At 47.2% G+C, this 16418-nt stretch overlaps 1 protein-coding gene and 1 long non-coding RNA gene across 3 annotated transcripts; one reads left to right on the top strand and one right to left on the bottom strand.

The window, feature by feature from the left end:
- The first annotated feature begins 1958 nt into the window (after window positions 1–1958).
- On the top strand, window positions 1959–8100 carry LOC149320369 (uncharacterized). The gene is made up of 3 exons (XR_016278873.1): window positions 1959–2939; window positions 3316–3444; window positions 8030–8100. It is a non-coding gene; the product is annotated as an uncharacterized LOC149320369 (long non-coding RNA).
- Window positions 7751–14551, bottom strand: LOC149320368 (uncharacterized). Of its 2 annotated transcripts, XM_089501618.1 has the most exons (4): window positions 14205–14551; window positions 12301–12401; window positions 11412–11532; window positions 7751–9861 (listed from the first exon to the last, which is right to left on the bottom strand). In XM_089501618.1, the coding sequence occupies exons 1-4, from the start codon at window positions 14233–14235 to the stop codon at window positions 8750–8752; spliced, it is 1365 nt and encodes a 454-aa protein (XP_089357744.1). In that variant the 5' UTR covers window positions 14236–14551; the 3' UTR covers window positions 7751–8749. The 2 variants fall into 2 exon arrangements, with proteins under 2 accessions (XP_089357744.1, XP_089357751.1); XM_089501625.1 differs by lacking the exons at window positions 12301–12401; window positions 14205–14551 and adding an exon at window positions 10849–10939 and having other exon boundaries at window positions 11412–11455.
- Between the last annotated feature and the right edge of the window lie 1867 nt (window positions 14552–16418).

Genomic DNA, 16418 nt, shown 5'->3' with positions numbered 1-16418 from the left:
CTGAGCCTCTGCTCTCTCTCCCCTTTGGAGGAGGACTCTCTAGGAATCTGAGCCTCTGCTCTCTCTCCCCTTGGAGGAGGACTCTCTAGGAATCTGAGCCTTCTGCTCTCTCTCCCCTTGGAGGAGGACTCTCTAGGAATCTGAGCCTCTGCTCTCTCTCCCCTTGGAGGAGGACTCTCTAGGAATCTTAATCCTCTCCTCTTCTCCCCTTTGGAGAAGGACTCTCTAGGAATCTGAGCCTCTGCTCTCTCTCCCCTTTGGAGGAGGACTCTCTAGGAATCTGAGCCTCTGCTCTCTCTCCCCTTGGAGGAGGACTCTCTAGGAATCTGAGCCTCTGCTCTCTCTCCCCTTTGGAGGAGGACTCTCTAGGAATCTGAGCCTCTGCTCTCTCTCCCCTTGGAGGAGGACTCTCTAGGAATCTGAGCCTCTGCTCTCTCTCCCCTTGGAGGAGGACTCTCTAGGAATCTTAATCCTCTCCTCTTCTCCCCTTTGGAGAAGGACTCTCTAGGAATCTGAGCCTCTGCTCTCTCTCCCCTTGGAGGAGGACTCTCTAGGAATCTGAGCCTCTGCTCTCTCTCCCCTTGGAGGAGGACTCTCTAGGAATCTTAATCCTCTCCTCTTCTCCCCTTTGGAGAAGGACTCTCTAGGAATCTGAGCCTCTGCTCTCTCTCCCCTTGGAGGAGGACTCTCTAGGAATCTGAGCCTCTGCTCTCTCTTCCCTTTGGAGGAGGACTCTCTAGGAATCTGAGCCTCTGCTCTCTCTCCCCTTTGGAGGAGGACTCTCTAGGAATCTGAGCCTCTGCTCTCTCTCCCCTTGGAGGAGGACTCTCTAGGAATCTTAATCCTCTCCTCTTCTCCCCTTTGGAGAAGGACTCTCTAGGAATCTGAGCCTCTGCTCTCTCTCCCCTTGGAGGAGGACTCTCTAGGAATCTGAGCCTCTGCTCTCTCTCCCCTTTGGAGGAGGACTCTCTAGGAATCTGAGCCTCTGCTCTCTCTCCCCTTTGGAGGAGGACTCTCTAGGAATCTGAGCCTCTGCTCTCTCTCCCCTTGGAGGAGGACTCTCTAGGAATCTTAATCCTCTCCTCTTCTCCCCTTGGAGGAGGACTCTCTAGGAATCTGAGCCTCTGCTCTCTCTCCCCTTGGAGGAGGACTCTCTAGGAATCTTAATCCTCTCCTCTTCTCCCCTTTGGAGAAGGACTCTCTAGGAATCTGAGCCTCTGCTCTCTCTCCCCTTGGAGGAGGACTCTCTAGGAATCTGAGCCTCTGCTCTCTCTCCCCTTTGGAGGAGGACTCTCTAGGAATCTGAGCCTCTGCTCTCTCTCCCCTTTGGAGGAGGACTCTCTAGGAATCTGAGCCTCTGCTCTCTCTCCCCTTGGAGGAGGACTCTCTAGGAATCTTAATCCTCTCCTCTTCTCCCCTTGGAGGAGGACTCTCTAGGAATCTGAGCCTCTCCTCTCCCCCCTTGGAGGAGGACTCTCTAGGAATCTGAGCCTCTGCTCTCTCTCCCCTTTGGAGGAGGACTCTCTAGGAATCTGAGCCTCTGCTCTCTCTCCCCTTTGGAGGAGGACTCTCTAGGAATCTGAGCCCCGCTCTCTCTTCCCCTTGTAAGAGGACTCTCTAGGAATCTGAGCTTTCCTCTCCCTTGGACCCTGGTTGGCTGGGAGGAGGAGGAGAAGGAGGAGACATTGGGGGGCGGAGATATGGGAGTGAGGAGGGGACAGTCAGGAACCAACAACAAACCAAGAGCCAACCTGGTTTTCATTCCCTCCTTATGGGAAGAAAGATGGGAGGAAGAGAAGCCTAGTGGGTGGAGCAGGGAGGTGACCAGAGGAGGAGGAGGAGGAGGTAAGAGGGGAAAGTGTTTGGGGAGGAGAGAGAGAAGGGGCCAGGCAGGAAAGGAGGAGCTCCCCAGGGGGCATCCAAGGAGGGAGAGAGGAGCCCCCCAAATCATAGCATGGGGGGGGGTTCCACCTCCCTCTCTCCTTCCCTCCTTCTGCCACCACATGCTGGGGGGGGGGACCCTGGCAATGGCCGAGAGGACGCCTGCACTGCAAAAATAAGGAAGCTTGGAGGGCTCCATCCAAGAAGAGAATCCTGGGTATTGTAGTTTGGGGAGGCATCAGCCCTTTGGGGCAGAGGAGGCAAAAGAGCTGGCAAAACTACAAGTCCCAGGGTCCCAAAGGAAGGAGCTGCAGCACTTAAAGCGGCGTCAAACTCCATTATTTCTACAGTGCAGATGATGCCCCTCAGAGTGGGAAGGAGACTCCTGTGTCCCTGGAACAGCCAAAGAGGCCCCTTTCCCTGAAGGCATGGTGTCTTCTGCGTGAGTGTTTCAGGGGGAGAGGAGGAGGACACTGAGGGGGCCCTCTTTGCCTTCAGGAGCCCCACTTTGGGGGCAGAGGAGGGAGGGGAGGAAGGCAGGGGGACCCCTCTCTATTCCCCACCCAGACCCCCCCCCCCCCCCCGCAAGAAGAAGAGGTTTAGTGGCAGGGAATGTTAATGGAGAAATCATGTAGGAACAGGAAAAGAAAATCCCAGCTCCCCCTCCTTGCTTTTCAGACCCTCCCTATGGGAAATCCCACAAGAACCCCTTTCCCCCCAGTAGCCCAGTCCTCTCCAACTGTCCCAGTTTGGCCAGGAGGGCCCAGGTGAATCATCTGCTGCCTCACCTTTCCCCTGCTTTTAAAATGGCCCAGTTGCTCTCCTCCACCACTTCCCTCCTTTATCCTCTGGTTGCTTCTCCTCCCACAAACTGAGTGCAAAAAACCAAAGAGGCTCCCACTCCCTTTAACCCAGAAGGGGAGAGGCAAGGAGGGTGGGGGGTCACAATCTGTTCTTTTCTCCCCAGGCAAAGGCAAAGGGCTGCAGCATCTTCTTGTTTGTGTCTTCTTTCTCGTTGGTCTCCTGTGTCCTGGGTTTGGCCTGTGAAATGCTGGAAGGTATGGCAGAGACACCTGCTAACATCCACCCACACTCTACTGCCCATTCTCCCCAGCAGCTGGGATGGAGAGGGACCCCTGTCAGAGGGGGCCAGAGAGAGCCCCGTGACCCATAGTTATTGGGAGCCCTGGGCCTGACCCTCCTTCCTAACTTACAGGCTTCACCAGATATCTTAGGGAAATATAGGATTTGTGTTGTGCAGATGTGAGGCTGAGAAAAGAAAATTAAATCTAGGATTGACAATATATGTCTTTAGCCAAAGAGGCCTGAGAAGGCAGTGGGACAGACTGCCTTATAGCTCTAATGGGCCCATAAACAGAAATAAAAGAAGAGTGAATGATTGCCATAACAGAAGTGTTGTTTTTTCCCCTTCAGCTCTAGTTCTATGTTTGAGGTAGTGGCTATGTAATTTCCCCAAAAGGAAGTGGGATCCCCTGAATCCAGGCTAGAGGGCTTCCTACAAAGAAATCAGGATGGAAGATGTTGGGAAGGAGACCTCTCTGGGTAAGGATCCCTTTTGCCATTGTTTGCCAGATGCTGAAGGAAAGAAGTCATATGTATGACATTTCTTATTCAGCTGTTGGAATGCAGGTTTAGAAATGGGTTGCCCTGTGCTAGACCTGATCTTGTCTGCAGTTGGTATTTTAAGTATAAAACTTTGATTTTGCCTGGTTAGAAGCCAGCAGAGTTATAACTGATCCAAGTGCACCATGTTGGTCTCCCTCTCCTTCTGAGGCCCCATTTTCTCCAAGGGAGGAGTTTCAAAGCCTGGGAGCAGCAGCCAGTGAAAAGGCCTTGTGCCAGACTTGAGCTCCTCTTGTCTTTTAATACCCTTGGATATAATTCAACTGGCTCTGGAGACTTGAATATGTTTAGAGTAACCCGGTATCCCTATCTCTCATTACATATTTTGTGAAGCATTTCCCCTGCTGCATCATCTGCTCCATTTGCACCAGGTTGAGCACTGTTCTCCTTTTGGGAGATGACCAAGACAAAGGAGATGTTGAGTAGTTCTGCCTTGTGCATGTTCCCTGTTAGCATTTTGCCATCTTCTCCATACAAAAGCCCTTCCATTTCCTTGTTCTTTCTTTTGCTACAAACATAATCAAAAAGTCAACTTTTATTGTTTTTAACCTCTCTAGCAAGTCTGAGCTTGCCACCAGATAGTCTTTTCTTCACCAGCCTGAACATGCCCAGCTACCTCAGCCTTCCTTATGTTTTGTTATACTTTGTATCATCCTGCTTAACCTTTTCTGAACCCACTGCAACTTATCTATAGCTTCTTAAAATGAGGTACCCACCTACTATAGCAGAATATATTGGGACTATGACTTTGTCTTGGAAACTAAGGCCCATTACAGACGGGCATGAAAGTACGCGCGGAGCGCGTACTAAGGTTAGAAAGGGGCGGTGCTTTTGCACCTCCCTAACCCTAGTGCGCGCTCTGCGCACACAAAATGGCAGCAGCCGTTCCGCACGGCCGCCGCCATGAGGACGTCACGACCGCGCCAGGGCGCATAATGCACCCTTTCAGCGGAGCAGGAAGGAGCTCCGTTTCGGAGCTCCTTCCTGGTTTGGTCCGCTGGGCGCAGCCTTCAGATGGCTGCGCCCAGCGGACCAAAGGAGAAAGGGGCCAAGCGGCCCCTTTCTCCTCCTCCCCGCCACTGCGGGGTGTCCTTGGGGCTTGAAGCCCCAGGGACACCCCTTTTCAGGCTGTGGGGAAGGGGCCTTTTGCCACTTCCCCGCAGCCTGAAAAGCGGCGGATTGGGGCCTCAGCGGCTCTGGACGCTGAGGCCCTGATACAGCGGGGAAAGGGGCGGGTGCAGCCTGCCCCAAACAGGCAGTTTGTAACCCGCCTAAGGGCCCAAACAGACAGGGCAAAATAAAGCTGTTTCAGGTCACTTTGGAGGTATGCTGTTTAAAGAATGCATGCATCCTAAGAGGCCGGAAGCCAGTCCAAAGTCACACTGCGGTCCTAAGGACTGGAGCAAAGCTTCGGCGCAGCTTCTGGCCTCTTAAGATTCATGTGTCATTTAAAAAGCATATCTTCAAAGTGATCCGAACCAGCTTTATTTTGGCCTATCTGTTTGGGCCCAAAGGTTCTATTAATGTAAGCTAACATATTAATTGTCTTCTTTGCTGCAGCATCACACTGTTGAGTCATGTTCAATTTATGATCAGCCATAATTCCAAGAGAAATTCCCTGTACAATTTAAAGTGCCAGATTTCTCTCTTTCAATTTAAGGTGCTCCTTGGCTGCACATGTCCCAGTTTTCTTAGGTCTGCCCTGTAGGATGCCATTCTGATGGTCTGGAAACAGAGGAAATAATTTTCTTTTTCCACATATTTTCCCCAGGAAAATCAGCACTTTTAAATATCAACATTCCCAAGCATTTTGAAGGCTGTATTATATTATCAAAGAAATTCTAACAAATAATTCTTCCCTGTAACATAAGAAAGAGTTCTGCACGTTCCCCTGTTCCTTTTCCTAGATGCTTTGGGAATGACTAAGGACCGTATCGTGTTACCTAACGGGCTGCAGCCACAATGTGGCATGGAGGCAGGGATTATCACATTGTAAGTTGCCACCAAATTGCTGGGTGCCAGGATCCCATGTCCCAGCCATGCTCTGCTTGCCCCTTTTTGAAAACTAAAGCTCACCGAGTTTTAAAACAGGCTGGCTGATCATAGCTGCGACACGGGATGCTGGCATCTGGTGATTTCACATGACTTACAATGCCTCCATGCTTCATCCCCACCTCCATGCCACATCTCGGCTGCAACCCATTAAAAGGTAATGCAATAAGATCCTAAGTCCAGCTTCAACCCTTTGGCTGCCATCCTGGACCCACTTTCCTGGGAGTAAAGGCCCCACCAACTCTGTTAGTCCAGAAGATTCCCTGTGGTCTTTGACAAACTCAGCCCCCTCTTCTGAAAATGGAAGCAAATATATCTGTTAAAAAGAAATCATGAATTTGGAAAGCCATTTATCTATGTAATTTAGTTGCCATTCCCCAAATGTAGGAGACAGGATATCCATTAGGCATAAAGACAGGAAACCCGAATGACGGAAAAGATTAAAGTTTTCCCATCCTCTGTCTCTTATCCCAAAAGGACATGCCAGGCCCCATTTCTCAGCCCCATCTCTACTAGGTTCCTTTCCCTTTGCAATGGGGCAAGAGAGGGGCAGGAGTCAGGTACGAACTTTGCAGCTCATTCATCTCCCCTAGAGGCATGTTTTCCAGAATGGAGCCTTTTTTGAATGTCACTGATTGGTCCAACTACTCCCACCCCATGTCCATCACAGGTTACACAAGCAGGGTCCCTGGGGCCTCAGTTCCACCCCACCATTGCTACAGTCTCTTTTTTCCTAGCCACCATGGAGTGCAGATAGAAACATACAATTAATTGGAAGAGACAAGAAGACTCCACCACTTTCTGAGGGAGTGTCTTTCACTGTCAAACAGCCCTTACTCTCAGGAAGTTCCTCTTAATGTTGAGGTGGAATCTCTTTTCCTGGAGCTTCCATCCATTGTTCTGTGTTCTAGTCTTGAGCACCAGAAAACAAGCTTGCTCCATCCTCAATGTGATACCTCTTCAAATATTTAAACAGGGCTATTGTATCACCTCTTAAACATCTCCTCCCAGCTAAACATACCCAGCTCTCTAAGTTTCTCCTGATAAGGCATGGTTTCCAGACTTTTCACCATTTTGCCAGGGTTAACCTAGAGAGAGAACCTCCCAAGCATATGCTGGGAAGACCTGCCTGTGACCACCTTTGAGGAGACCAAAGCTGAAGCCCCCAACTCACTCTTGCAAATGTTCTCCATCTTTCCTTTGGGCCAGAGAAATGCTTGACTTGCCTTCAAAAGGACACCTCTTCCCTGATCAGCCACTTTCAAGATTGAATTCCTATTGATCTATGAAACCTTCTGGCAAATGTTGGCTTAAAGGAGAGACACAAGGAAGGACTAGTCAGCCTTCACCTGTTCACAGAGTAGTCAACAGGTTGCCTCCAAGTAGCCCACCAGGAGCCCTGAGTGCTGCCTGTGAGGAGTCCTGTGAGTTGTCTTGTCAATTGCCTCCTTGGACAATGAGGTCACAATAGCAGGTTGTGATGCGTCTCCAATAGCCTCCCCTTTGTGACGCCTGGCTGAGCTCAAGAGTCATTGAGGTTGCCATGCCATCTCCCAACCCTGAGAGGCCCCTATCCTCCAAACAAGTGAACCTGAAGGACTGTTGGTGCATGGTGTTTCCAAGCAATCCTGGGCCCTGCATCTCCTCAGTGGTGAGATTGGCTGTCATGTGTTGGGAATTGGAAAGTAGCCCACCTTTAGCGGGATATGCTGCTTTACATCACACTTCCCTGGCCAGGGAAGGAGGAAAGGCAGACTCCCCAGATGAACAGCTGCTCTTCTGTCCCAATTGGCTTCATATTGTTGGGTTGTCTGTGGAGTTCCTACATACGAGACAGAAGGTAGGTTGTGGAGGCTGCTATGGGATGCAGACATCTAGATTTGGAGTGCAAAATATTCACAAAATGGTGCCTTGTTTAATTAAGCTGCTGTTTTAACAAGCAGAACTGATCGAGAAAAATACCCCAAGCTTTTCAGGAGAAACCTAAAGAACAGTCAGGATGAAGCAAAGCCAAGCTGTAGCTAAACACCTGTAACTTCAATGCCTGAAAGGAGTAATCTTGAGAGCAATTAGACTGAGCAAATTGGTGGTGATTATGAGAGGATGACCTAAATGTACTGGAGATGTCTCATCCAGAGGGTTGTCATGAGTTGGGACTAAGCAGGAGCTCTGGTTACCCAGGATGGTAAATTTGGAAGCATTCAGAAACAATAGTACTGCATCTTATACTAAACTGAACTGAGTTCAGTTTATTGACCAAAATTTTACTGTTTCTTTCCTCAGCAAGCAATAATACACTTAATAAATAAATATCAAATAAGAACAACAATAGCAATAACAATGGAACATTGTCTAAATATCTTAATTTCCCTCTCCTGTTTGTATTGCTTACTCTAGAGCTCCCAACCCCAGTTCTTTTACCTAGAGTTTCGTTGATCTTGATCCAATCTAGGTGGGGCCTGAGGCAACTCCTTTTGCTAGCTCCTATGTGCAGAGATCTACTTCAGCATCAGGGCATCCACAGTGGGTTCATAGAAGGATCATGCATCCTGTGGATTGTGGAAGAGGACAGTCCAGAGGTCCCTGAGAGAGGATCTTGCCAGCTCAGAGATACAATGCCAGTGCTTCAGGCAGTTCTCCTACGAGGAGGGCGACGTGCCCAAAGAGGTTTGCAGCTGATTCACCATCTCTGCTCTTGGTGGCTGAAGCCACAGTGACACACAAAAAATGAGATCCTGGACCTGGTGATCCTGACCATCTTGCTCCCAGAGGAGGAGAACTAGGTCAAGAAATGTGGGGCAGTGGCCCTGGCAGAGGGTTTCCTCCTGAGTCAGGCAGAGAAGAAGCAGAAAGAGCATCTTTTAAACCTGCATGCATCTGCATCCTCCTCCATGTCTCCTGTGCCTGGAAGCTCTGCTGCTGGGAGGTTTGGTTGCTGAGTCTCCTTTGAGGCTGAGCTGGAGCCTCAGCTCAGTCTCCTCTGAGGCTGAGCTGAGGCTCCAGCTCGGCCTCAGATTCCTCCCCCGAGTCCTCAGTCTGGTTGGCCATGACATCTTCAGAGTGTGTCCAGAGAAGGGTGCTTTCATTGTGTATTCCTGCATGGCAGGGGGTTGGATTTGATGGCCCTTGGGGTCTCTTCAAACTGTATGATTCTATGATCCTGTATGGACTCTTAGATGACTTTCAAGTTGTGACTTTGAGGAAAATGTTTTCCATACTTCTGGCATTTATATGGTTTCTCTCCTGTGTGGACTATCCTATGCATCAAAAGTTGTGATTTCTGAGCAAAACCTTTCTCACACTGCTGGCATTTGTATGGTTTCTCTCCTGTGTGGACTTTCTGATGATGCACAAGGTCTGACTTTTGAGCAAAACATTTCCCACACTCCTGGCATTTGTATGGTTTCTCTCCTGTATGGGTTCTCTGATGCCTTGAAAGGTTTGATTTGTCAGCAAAACATTTATGACATTCCTGGCATTTGTATGGTTTCTCTCCTGTATGGAGACTCTCATGCCTGATAAGGGAAGACTTCTCAGGAAAACATTTCCCACAGTGGTGGCATTTGTATGGTGTCTCTCCTGTGTGGAGACTCTGATGCCTCACAAGGGAAGATTTCTCAGTAAAGCATTTCCCACAGTGTTGGCAATTGTATGGTTTTTCTCCTGTGTGGACTCTTTGATGCTTCACAAGGGTAGACTTGTGAGCAAAACATTTCCCACAGTGCTGGCATTTGTATGACTTCTCTCCTGTGTGGACTCTCTGGTGTATTTGAAGGTATGATTTGCAAGCTAAACTTTGTCCACACTCCTGGCATTTATATGGTTTCTCTCTTCTGTGGACTCTCTGATGATTCAGAAGGTTTGACTTGTCAGAAAAACATTTTTCACACTGCTGGCATTGATATGGTTTTTCTCCTGTGTGGAGTCTCTGATGATTCAGAAGGTTTGATTTGTCAGAAAAGCATTTTCCACAGTGCTGGCAGTTGTATGGTTTTTCTCCTGTGTGGACTCTCTGGTGCTTCACAAGGGAAGACTTGTCAGCAAAACATTTTCCACAGTGCTGGCATTTGTATGGCTTCTCTCCTGTGTGTACTCTCTGGTGTATTTGAAGGTATGATTTGCAAGATAAACTTTTCCCACACTCCTGGCATTTGTATGGTTTCTCTCCTGTGTGGATTCTCTGGTGTGTTTGAAGGTGTAATTTGCGAGCAAAACATTGCTCACACTGCTGGCATTTGTATGGCTTCCTTCCAGTGTGCTTTCTCTGATGATCCACAAGGTCTCCTATAAAGAAGGACAAGGACAGAAAAGACTGAATGTCTGAAGAGCCTCTGGAGTCAACAACAGAAATAAGCAAATAAGAAAAGAGAAAAAAAGAGTTTTTGTGTTGCCTTTCCCTCCCTTCATAGATATTAGAACTGCTAAATGGAGCTCCTTTATATGTATGAAAAGAAGGACCTGAGGCAGTTCACACCAGTTCACTCAAAGCAGTTAAAATTTTTCAGGCTCACAGCTGCCTCACAATACATAATGGATCTATTCTAGCCCTATTCTGGGTTCTCCCAGAGGTACCTTCATATTATCACAGAGCCAGATGGAGGGGGGATACAGATGGGCAGAAAGGGGCAGCCAGATGCTTCCCCTTTCTGCCCCGGATAAAGGCCGCAGCAGACAAATGCTGTTGCCTTTGCGAGGCTTAAAAAGAACCTGCTCCTGTCGTTTCTCCTGGTATGAACCGGCCCAGATTCTGAGACCCTCTGAAGACGCCCTTCTTTCTGTCTCAACACCTTCACAAATACAGTTGGTGGGGACACGAGAGAGGGCCTTCTTGGTGGCTGCCCCTAGACTCTGGAACTCCCTTTCCAGGTAGATTAGAATGGCTCCCTCCTTGATGGCCTTCTGCCGGAGGGTGAAGACCTACCTGTTCACACAGGGGTTTAAGGAATTGCTATAAGGACAGGCTGGGATGTTGGACCATTTTTAAAAATTGACAGTTTTTTCTCTAAACGTAGTTTTATCTTTTTAAAATATGTTTTATTCTTTTAATAACTATCTGTTTTAATACTGTAATAATTTAATTCCTTTTAATGTACTTTTTTTAAAAAATGTTTTGAATTGTACTGTTTTTAATGTTGTGAAGCCACTCTGAGTCCCAGTCCTGGGAAAAGAGCAGGATACAAATAATAATAATAATAATAATAATAATAATAATAATATACAAATAAATAAATAAACAAAGGTTGAGGAATGGGGCTGAAAGTTGGATCTCACCTTTGGTGAGGGTCAGGCTCCAAAGAGGAGCCTTTGGAGGGGCCACACTGGACCCCCAGGAGATCTCAGAGGGCACCCTGCATTGTATCACCTGGAAAAAATGAAATAATGTTTGCTCCTCAATATCCCTGACCATCCCTTAAAGGAAACAGAGGCAGGGTGTTGGTTTTTTTTGGTCCTTTTTGGGCCCTCTCTGAACCATTTTAAGAGCATGGGAGCCCTTTCTCCCACGAGGATATTGGAAGCCTGTCCAGAGCCTAGAAAGCCTGAAAGAAGGGTAAAAGAAAATTCAGTAAACTAGGTCTGGGATGTGCTGAGGAGCATTTGGAGGCAAAAAAAGATTAACTGCCACAGTTCCTTCCTATGAAATCCTAGGATTGGCAGTTTAGGGAGAAGTATTTAGACTCTTCAACTGGGAAATTCTAGTGCCTCGTGAAACTAAAAATCCCAGGATTCCACAGGATCTTGCCATGACAATTAAAGTGGAATCACAGTGCTATCACAATGTGGTATGAAAGGATTCTCAATCTCCATAGGAAGGGCAATGGGGTCAAGTTTCTTACCCAGGGAGGACACATTCTCATAGTTTTCCATCATGACCTCCTCGTACAAAAATCTCTGGTTCTGATCAAGCAGTTGCAATTCATCCTTTGTGAAATATACAGCGACATCCCAAAAGGTAATCTGCAATAGAAAATGGACCTCATCCAGAGAGTGACTAAGCAAAAGGGAAGGAAAACACATGGTGCATACCAAATATTATTTGATCTCTTCAGAATACTGGTTCAGTGGAATAGGTTTAAATATCCCCTCATCTCTTTTCCATAACTCCCTGGAACATGAAGAATAAGGCATGAGGGGAAGGACAAGGCTACAATTTGGGGCCCTGATTAGACTTGTCATGTGAAGGATGACTTTGTTTAGCATGTGGAAACTCTTCCATGTAGGTTTTCCCAATCTCCGTTATTAACTGGCATAAGTCTAGGACAGCCTCACCCAAGCAACACACTTTTTTTTAATTTCCAACCTGTATGGTCAAGTTCTTTTAGCACATAAGGCAATGAACACCATAAGATCCTCTTCCCATCCTTGAAAATAAAAAAGATGAAAACCACAATTTTAATAATTAGAAATTGTTGGCTCAAAACCAGCTGCCTGAGTCAGGTGCCTCCCTCCAACAAGTTGATGAACCAACCCTGCCTAAAAACCATGGGTTTAATGCTCATGCAGTAATAGAGCAAATCCTTCTGATGGAAGCTATGAGGGAACCACCATTGGTAGTAACTACACCTGGCTTTGATTGGCTGAGAGGGGAAGCAAGGCGAAGAGGGCAGGAAGCACTGATCAACTGAACCACTGCAGGACAGAGAATGACTCCTGACCACCCATAACATCCCCTACTGACAAATTCCCAATGACTCCATCACAAAGAAGGAAGGGGTGAAGGCTAACCTGTTCCAAGGTCATCTTTCCTGTGGTTTCTTCCATGGAGAAAGCTTTCAACGTAGGTTTTCTTCTCTTCCTACATCTGGAGACCATCTTGGACCTATGTACTGGAGAAAGTACACATTTTATTGCACCGGCTAAACGCTGGAGTGGGGCCGCAGTGTGCGCTTGCCATGGTGCCCATCCGTCTCTTTCAGGAGTGGCATCACACCGCCCCTATGGAGCAATCTGTTTTGCCTGTCAGTTAAAACAATGGCTAATTCAATATGAAAAAAAGTATAGCACTATGATTCCACTTTAACTGCCATGCCAAGATCCCAAGGAATTTTGGGATTTGCAGTTGAAGATGGGGTGCTTAGAGTTCTGAGCCAGTGTCCCCCAACTACTTATGCCAGGATTCTATAGGATGTTGCCATGGTGGTTGAAGTGAAAACATTGTTAACTGTCAACAAATCAACTTCATCTTATGTGCAACTCCATTTTGGGAACAAAGGCGGGATATAAATCCAGTAAATAAGTAAAATAAGTCACCCTCAGTTTTTGCATATTCAGGGCTATGGCTTCCTTGATTGTGTAGGAACATTTAGCAGCTACATTAAGCCGAGTGCAGCAGGGCTCATGTAACATGAATGTGTGGTAGAAACAGGAGAAAAAACTCGGCATACTCTTGTAAGGTAAGAGAGAACAACTTATGTGAATTGTTTCAGGTATTCCATGTTAAAATGGGAGAAGAAATAGGCAAAATAAATTGACTTAAACTTGGTTGAAAGAGCCTCTAAAGCTGACTCTCAACACATACAAGCATTGGTGCCTCTTTGCTTCCAATAGACTGAGTCTATCCATCTGAAATGTGGTCTTCCTCTTTTCCTACTGCCTTTACCTTAACAAGCTTTATTGTCTTTTCCAGGGAGTCATGTCTTCTTATGGTATGGCCAAAGTATGGCAGTCTCAGATTACTCATCTTGCCTTCTAGGACTTGACTTGCTCCAGTTACCATTTAAAAATTAGTAATCATTTTTACAAGTGGACAGGGCCATGGTGAAACCACTTCTTAGAAAAGAGCTGCTGCTGAAGGACAGGGACCCATGAGAAATCTTTCTATGACAAAAATGACTAAGGGGCTGTGCAGACTGGCATCTTTGGCTGGCCTGGGTTGTGGTGTCTACACGGCACATATCCCGACTCTGCCCCAGGCCTTTCATTCCTCTTCATTCTAAACAATTTGGGTATTTCTAGCCAATATTTAGGCATTCCAAGTCCCACGTACCCAAAGCCAAGAAGTCAACCAGGATGATACAAAGCATGGAAAACAAAACATATGAGGAAAGGCTGAAATGGCTGGGCATGTTCAGGCTGGCCAAGAGAAGACTGATAGGCTTGATAAAGAGATTAATGCTAGCTGGATGCCTCAGTCTTCTCACAAAAGGAAGACAATGCTTAACTTAGCAAAAATGGGGCAGATGGTGCAGTAGGAGGAATGCAGCAAAGAATAGGTAAAGAGGTCATACAGGAATACCTGGCTACTCTAAATGAATTTAAGTCCCTAGAGCCAGATGAACTTCATGCAAGGGTATTAAAAGAACACAAAGCTCAGGTATGGCACAGGGCTTTTGCAGTGGCTGCTCCAAGACTTTGAAATGCCTTCCATTGGTAGAAAATGGGGTGTCACAAGAAAAGGGAGACTGCACTTGCATCAATTATAACTCTCCAAGCTTCCAACCAAGCAAAATCAAAAAAATTATATATTAAAAAGCAGCTGCAGATGAGCTCAGATCTGGCACAGTGTGACCCATGGGACTTGGCCTGGCATCCCATTTCTACACTTGCATCCCAACAGTTGAATAAGAGATGCCAAAAACATGAATTCTTTCCTTCAGCATCTATCCAACAAAGACAAACAAGATCCTTACCCAAAGAGATCTCCTTCCCATCACCCTCCATCCTGACCTCCTTGTCAGGAGACTTCTGGGTTCAGGAGATTCCACTTGTTTTGGGGAAATCACATGGCCACTTCCTCAAAGCAGATCTGGAGCCGAAGGGAAGAAAAAAACAACACTTGGGTTATGGCAATCATTCCCTCCTCCTCTATCCCCTTTCATGGTCCCATTAACAGCTCTAAGGTAGTCTGTCCCTCTGCCTTCTCAGGCTTCTTTGGTGGGAGCAAGAGCGAGAGCCTTCTCGGCAGCTGCTCCCAGCCTTTGGAAGTCCCTCTCTTGGGAGACTAGGATGGCTCCTTCTTGTTGTCTTTCAGCCAACACTCTTTGGACATTGACTGTGTTAGGGTTGCCATAATTGTCCACTTTTACCAGGGACAAAATGTGGAACAAATTCAAGACCAAACTGTAGGACAACTGCAGGACAAAACTCAGCCCAAAATGTAGGACATTGAAGAAAAACGGTGGACCTTAAATGTCCTACATTTTGAGCTGAGTTTTGTCCTGCAGTTGCCCTACAGTTTGGTCTTGAATTTGTCCTACATTTTGTCCCTGGTAAAAGTGGACAATTATGGCAGCCCTAATCTGTGATGGACTTTCAATGGCGTCCTACATTCTTTTGTAGGTAATCTTTTAAGGAATATTAATGTTAATAACTTTACAGATTACTTGTTTGTAAAATAATTTTATAGGTATACTTTGTATATTTATGATTTTGTATTGTTTTTAATAAGCTGTTATTTGCCTTGAGTCTCGTTATGGGAGAAAAAGGCAGGACATGAATGAATCTTTAATGACTAAGAGCGCTCTTTGGGATTTATTCTCAAGAAAATGGGTAGAGGAATTCATCTTTTCAAAGTTTGTGATTCACAATTATCACTGATTGTGGTTGCTGTTGTGTGCCTTCAAGTCATTTCCGACTTGTGGCAACCCCAACGGGGTTTGTCATTGCCATTCTCTGAGACTGAGTGAGTGTGATTTCCCCAAGGTCACCCAGTGGATTTACATGGCGGAGTTGCAATTCGAACCTTGGTCTGCATAGTCATACTCCTGTGCTCAAACCACTACACCATTCAGGCTCTATAGTTACTAGCAACACAAATCCTATATTTCCCCAAGATATCTGGTGAAGCCTGTAAGTTAGGAAGGAGGGTCAGGCCCAGGGCTCCCAATAACTATGGGTCACAGGGCTCTCTCTGGCCTCCTAGTTGGGATCAGAGACAGGGGTCTCTCTCCATCCCAAGTGCTGGGGAGAATGGGCAGTAGAGTGTGTGGACATTGGCAGGTGTCTCTGCCATACCTTCCAGCATTTCACAGGCCAAACCCAGGACACAGGAGAGCAACCAAGAAGAAGACACAAACAAGAAGGATATAGGGCTGTTTGACAGTCCTTGGAGAGTGGTGGAGTCTCCTTCTTTAGAAGTCTTTAAACAGAGTCTGGATGGCCATCTGTCGGGGATGCTTTGATTGAGAGTTCCTGCATGGCAGAATGGGGTGAACTGGATGGACCTTGGGGTCTCTTCTAACTCTATGATTCTAAGGAGAAGCTGCAACCCTTTGCTTTTGCCTGTCTGGGAAGAAAGGAACAGATTGTGACCCCCTCCTTGCCTCTCCCCTTCTGGGTTAACGGAGTGGGAATCTCTTTGGTATTTTGAACTCAGTTTGTAGGAGAAGAAGCAACCTGGGGATAAAGGGATCCTTTGGGACTCTGGGACTTGTAGTTTTGCCAACTCCTTTGCCTCCTCTGCCCAAAAGGAACAACAAATCCCAGGATTCTTTTCTTGGATGGAGCCCTCCAAGCTTCCTTATTTCTGCAGTGGTGGCAGAAGGAGGGAAGGAGAGAGGGAGCTGGGACCCCCCCATGCTATGATTTGGGGGGCTCCTCTCTCCCTCCTTGGATGCCCCCTGGGGAGCTCCTCCTTTCCTGCCTGGCCCCTTCTCTCTCTCCTCCCCAAACACTTTCCCCTCTTACCTCCTCCTCCTCCTCTGGTCACCTCCCTGCTCCACCCACTAGGCTTCTCTTCCTCCCATCTTTCTTCCCATAAGGAGGGAATGAAGACCAGGTTGGCTCTTGGTTTGTTGTTGGTTCCTGACTGTCCCTCCTCACTCTCTCCCAAAACTATCCCCAAAACCTCCCCCTCCCAGCCAACCAGGGTTCAAGGGAGAGGAAAGCTCAGATTCCTAGAGAGT

This window comes from Sceloporus occidentalis, unplaced genomic scaffold (assembly GCF_023333645.1).
Source record: "Sceloporus occidentalis isolate IW3139 unplaced genomic scaffold, rSceOcc1.0.p SCAF_1, whole genome shotgun sequence".
In the NCBI taxonomy this organism is placed as follows: Eukaryota; Metazoa; Chordata; class Lepidosauria; order Squamata; family Phrynosomatidae; genus Sceloporus; species Sceloporus occidentalis.
Note: the sequence above shows the minus strand (reverse complement) of the source record. Positions and strands in the feature narration are given on the sequence as shown.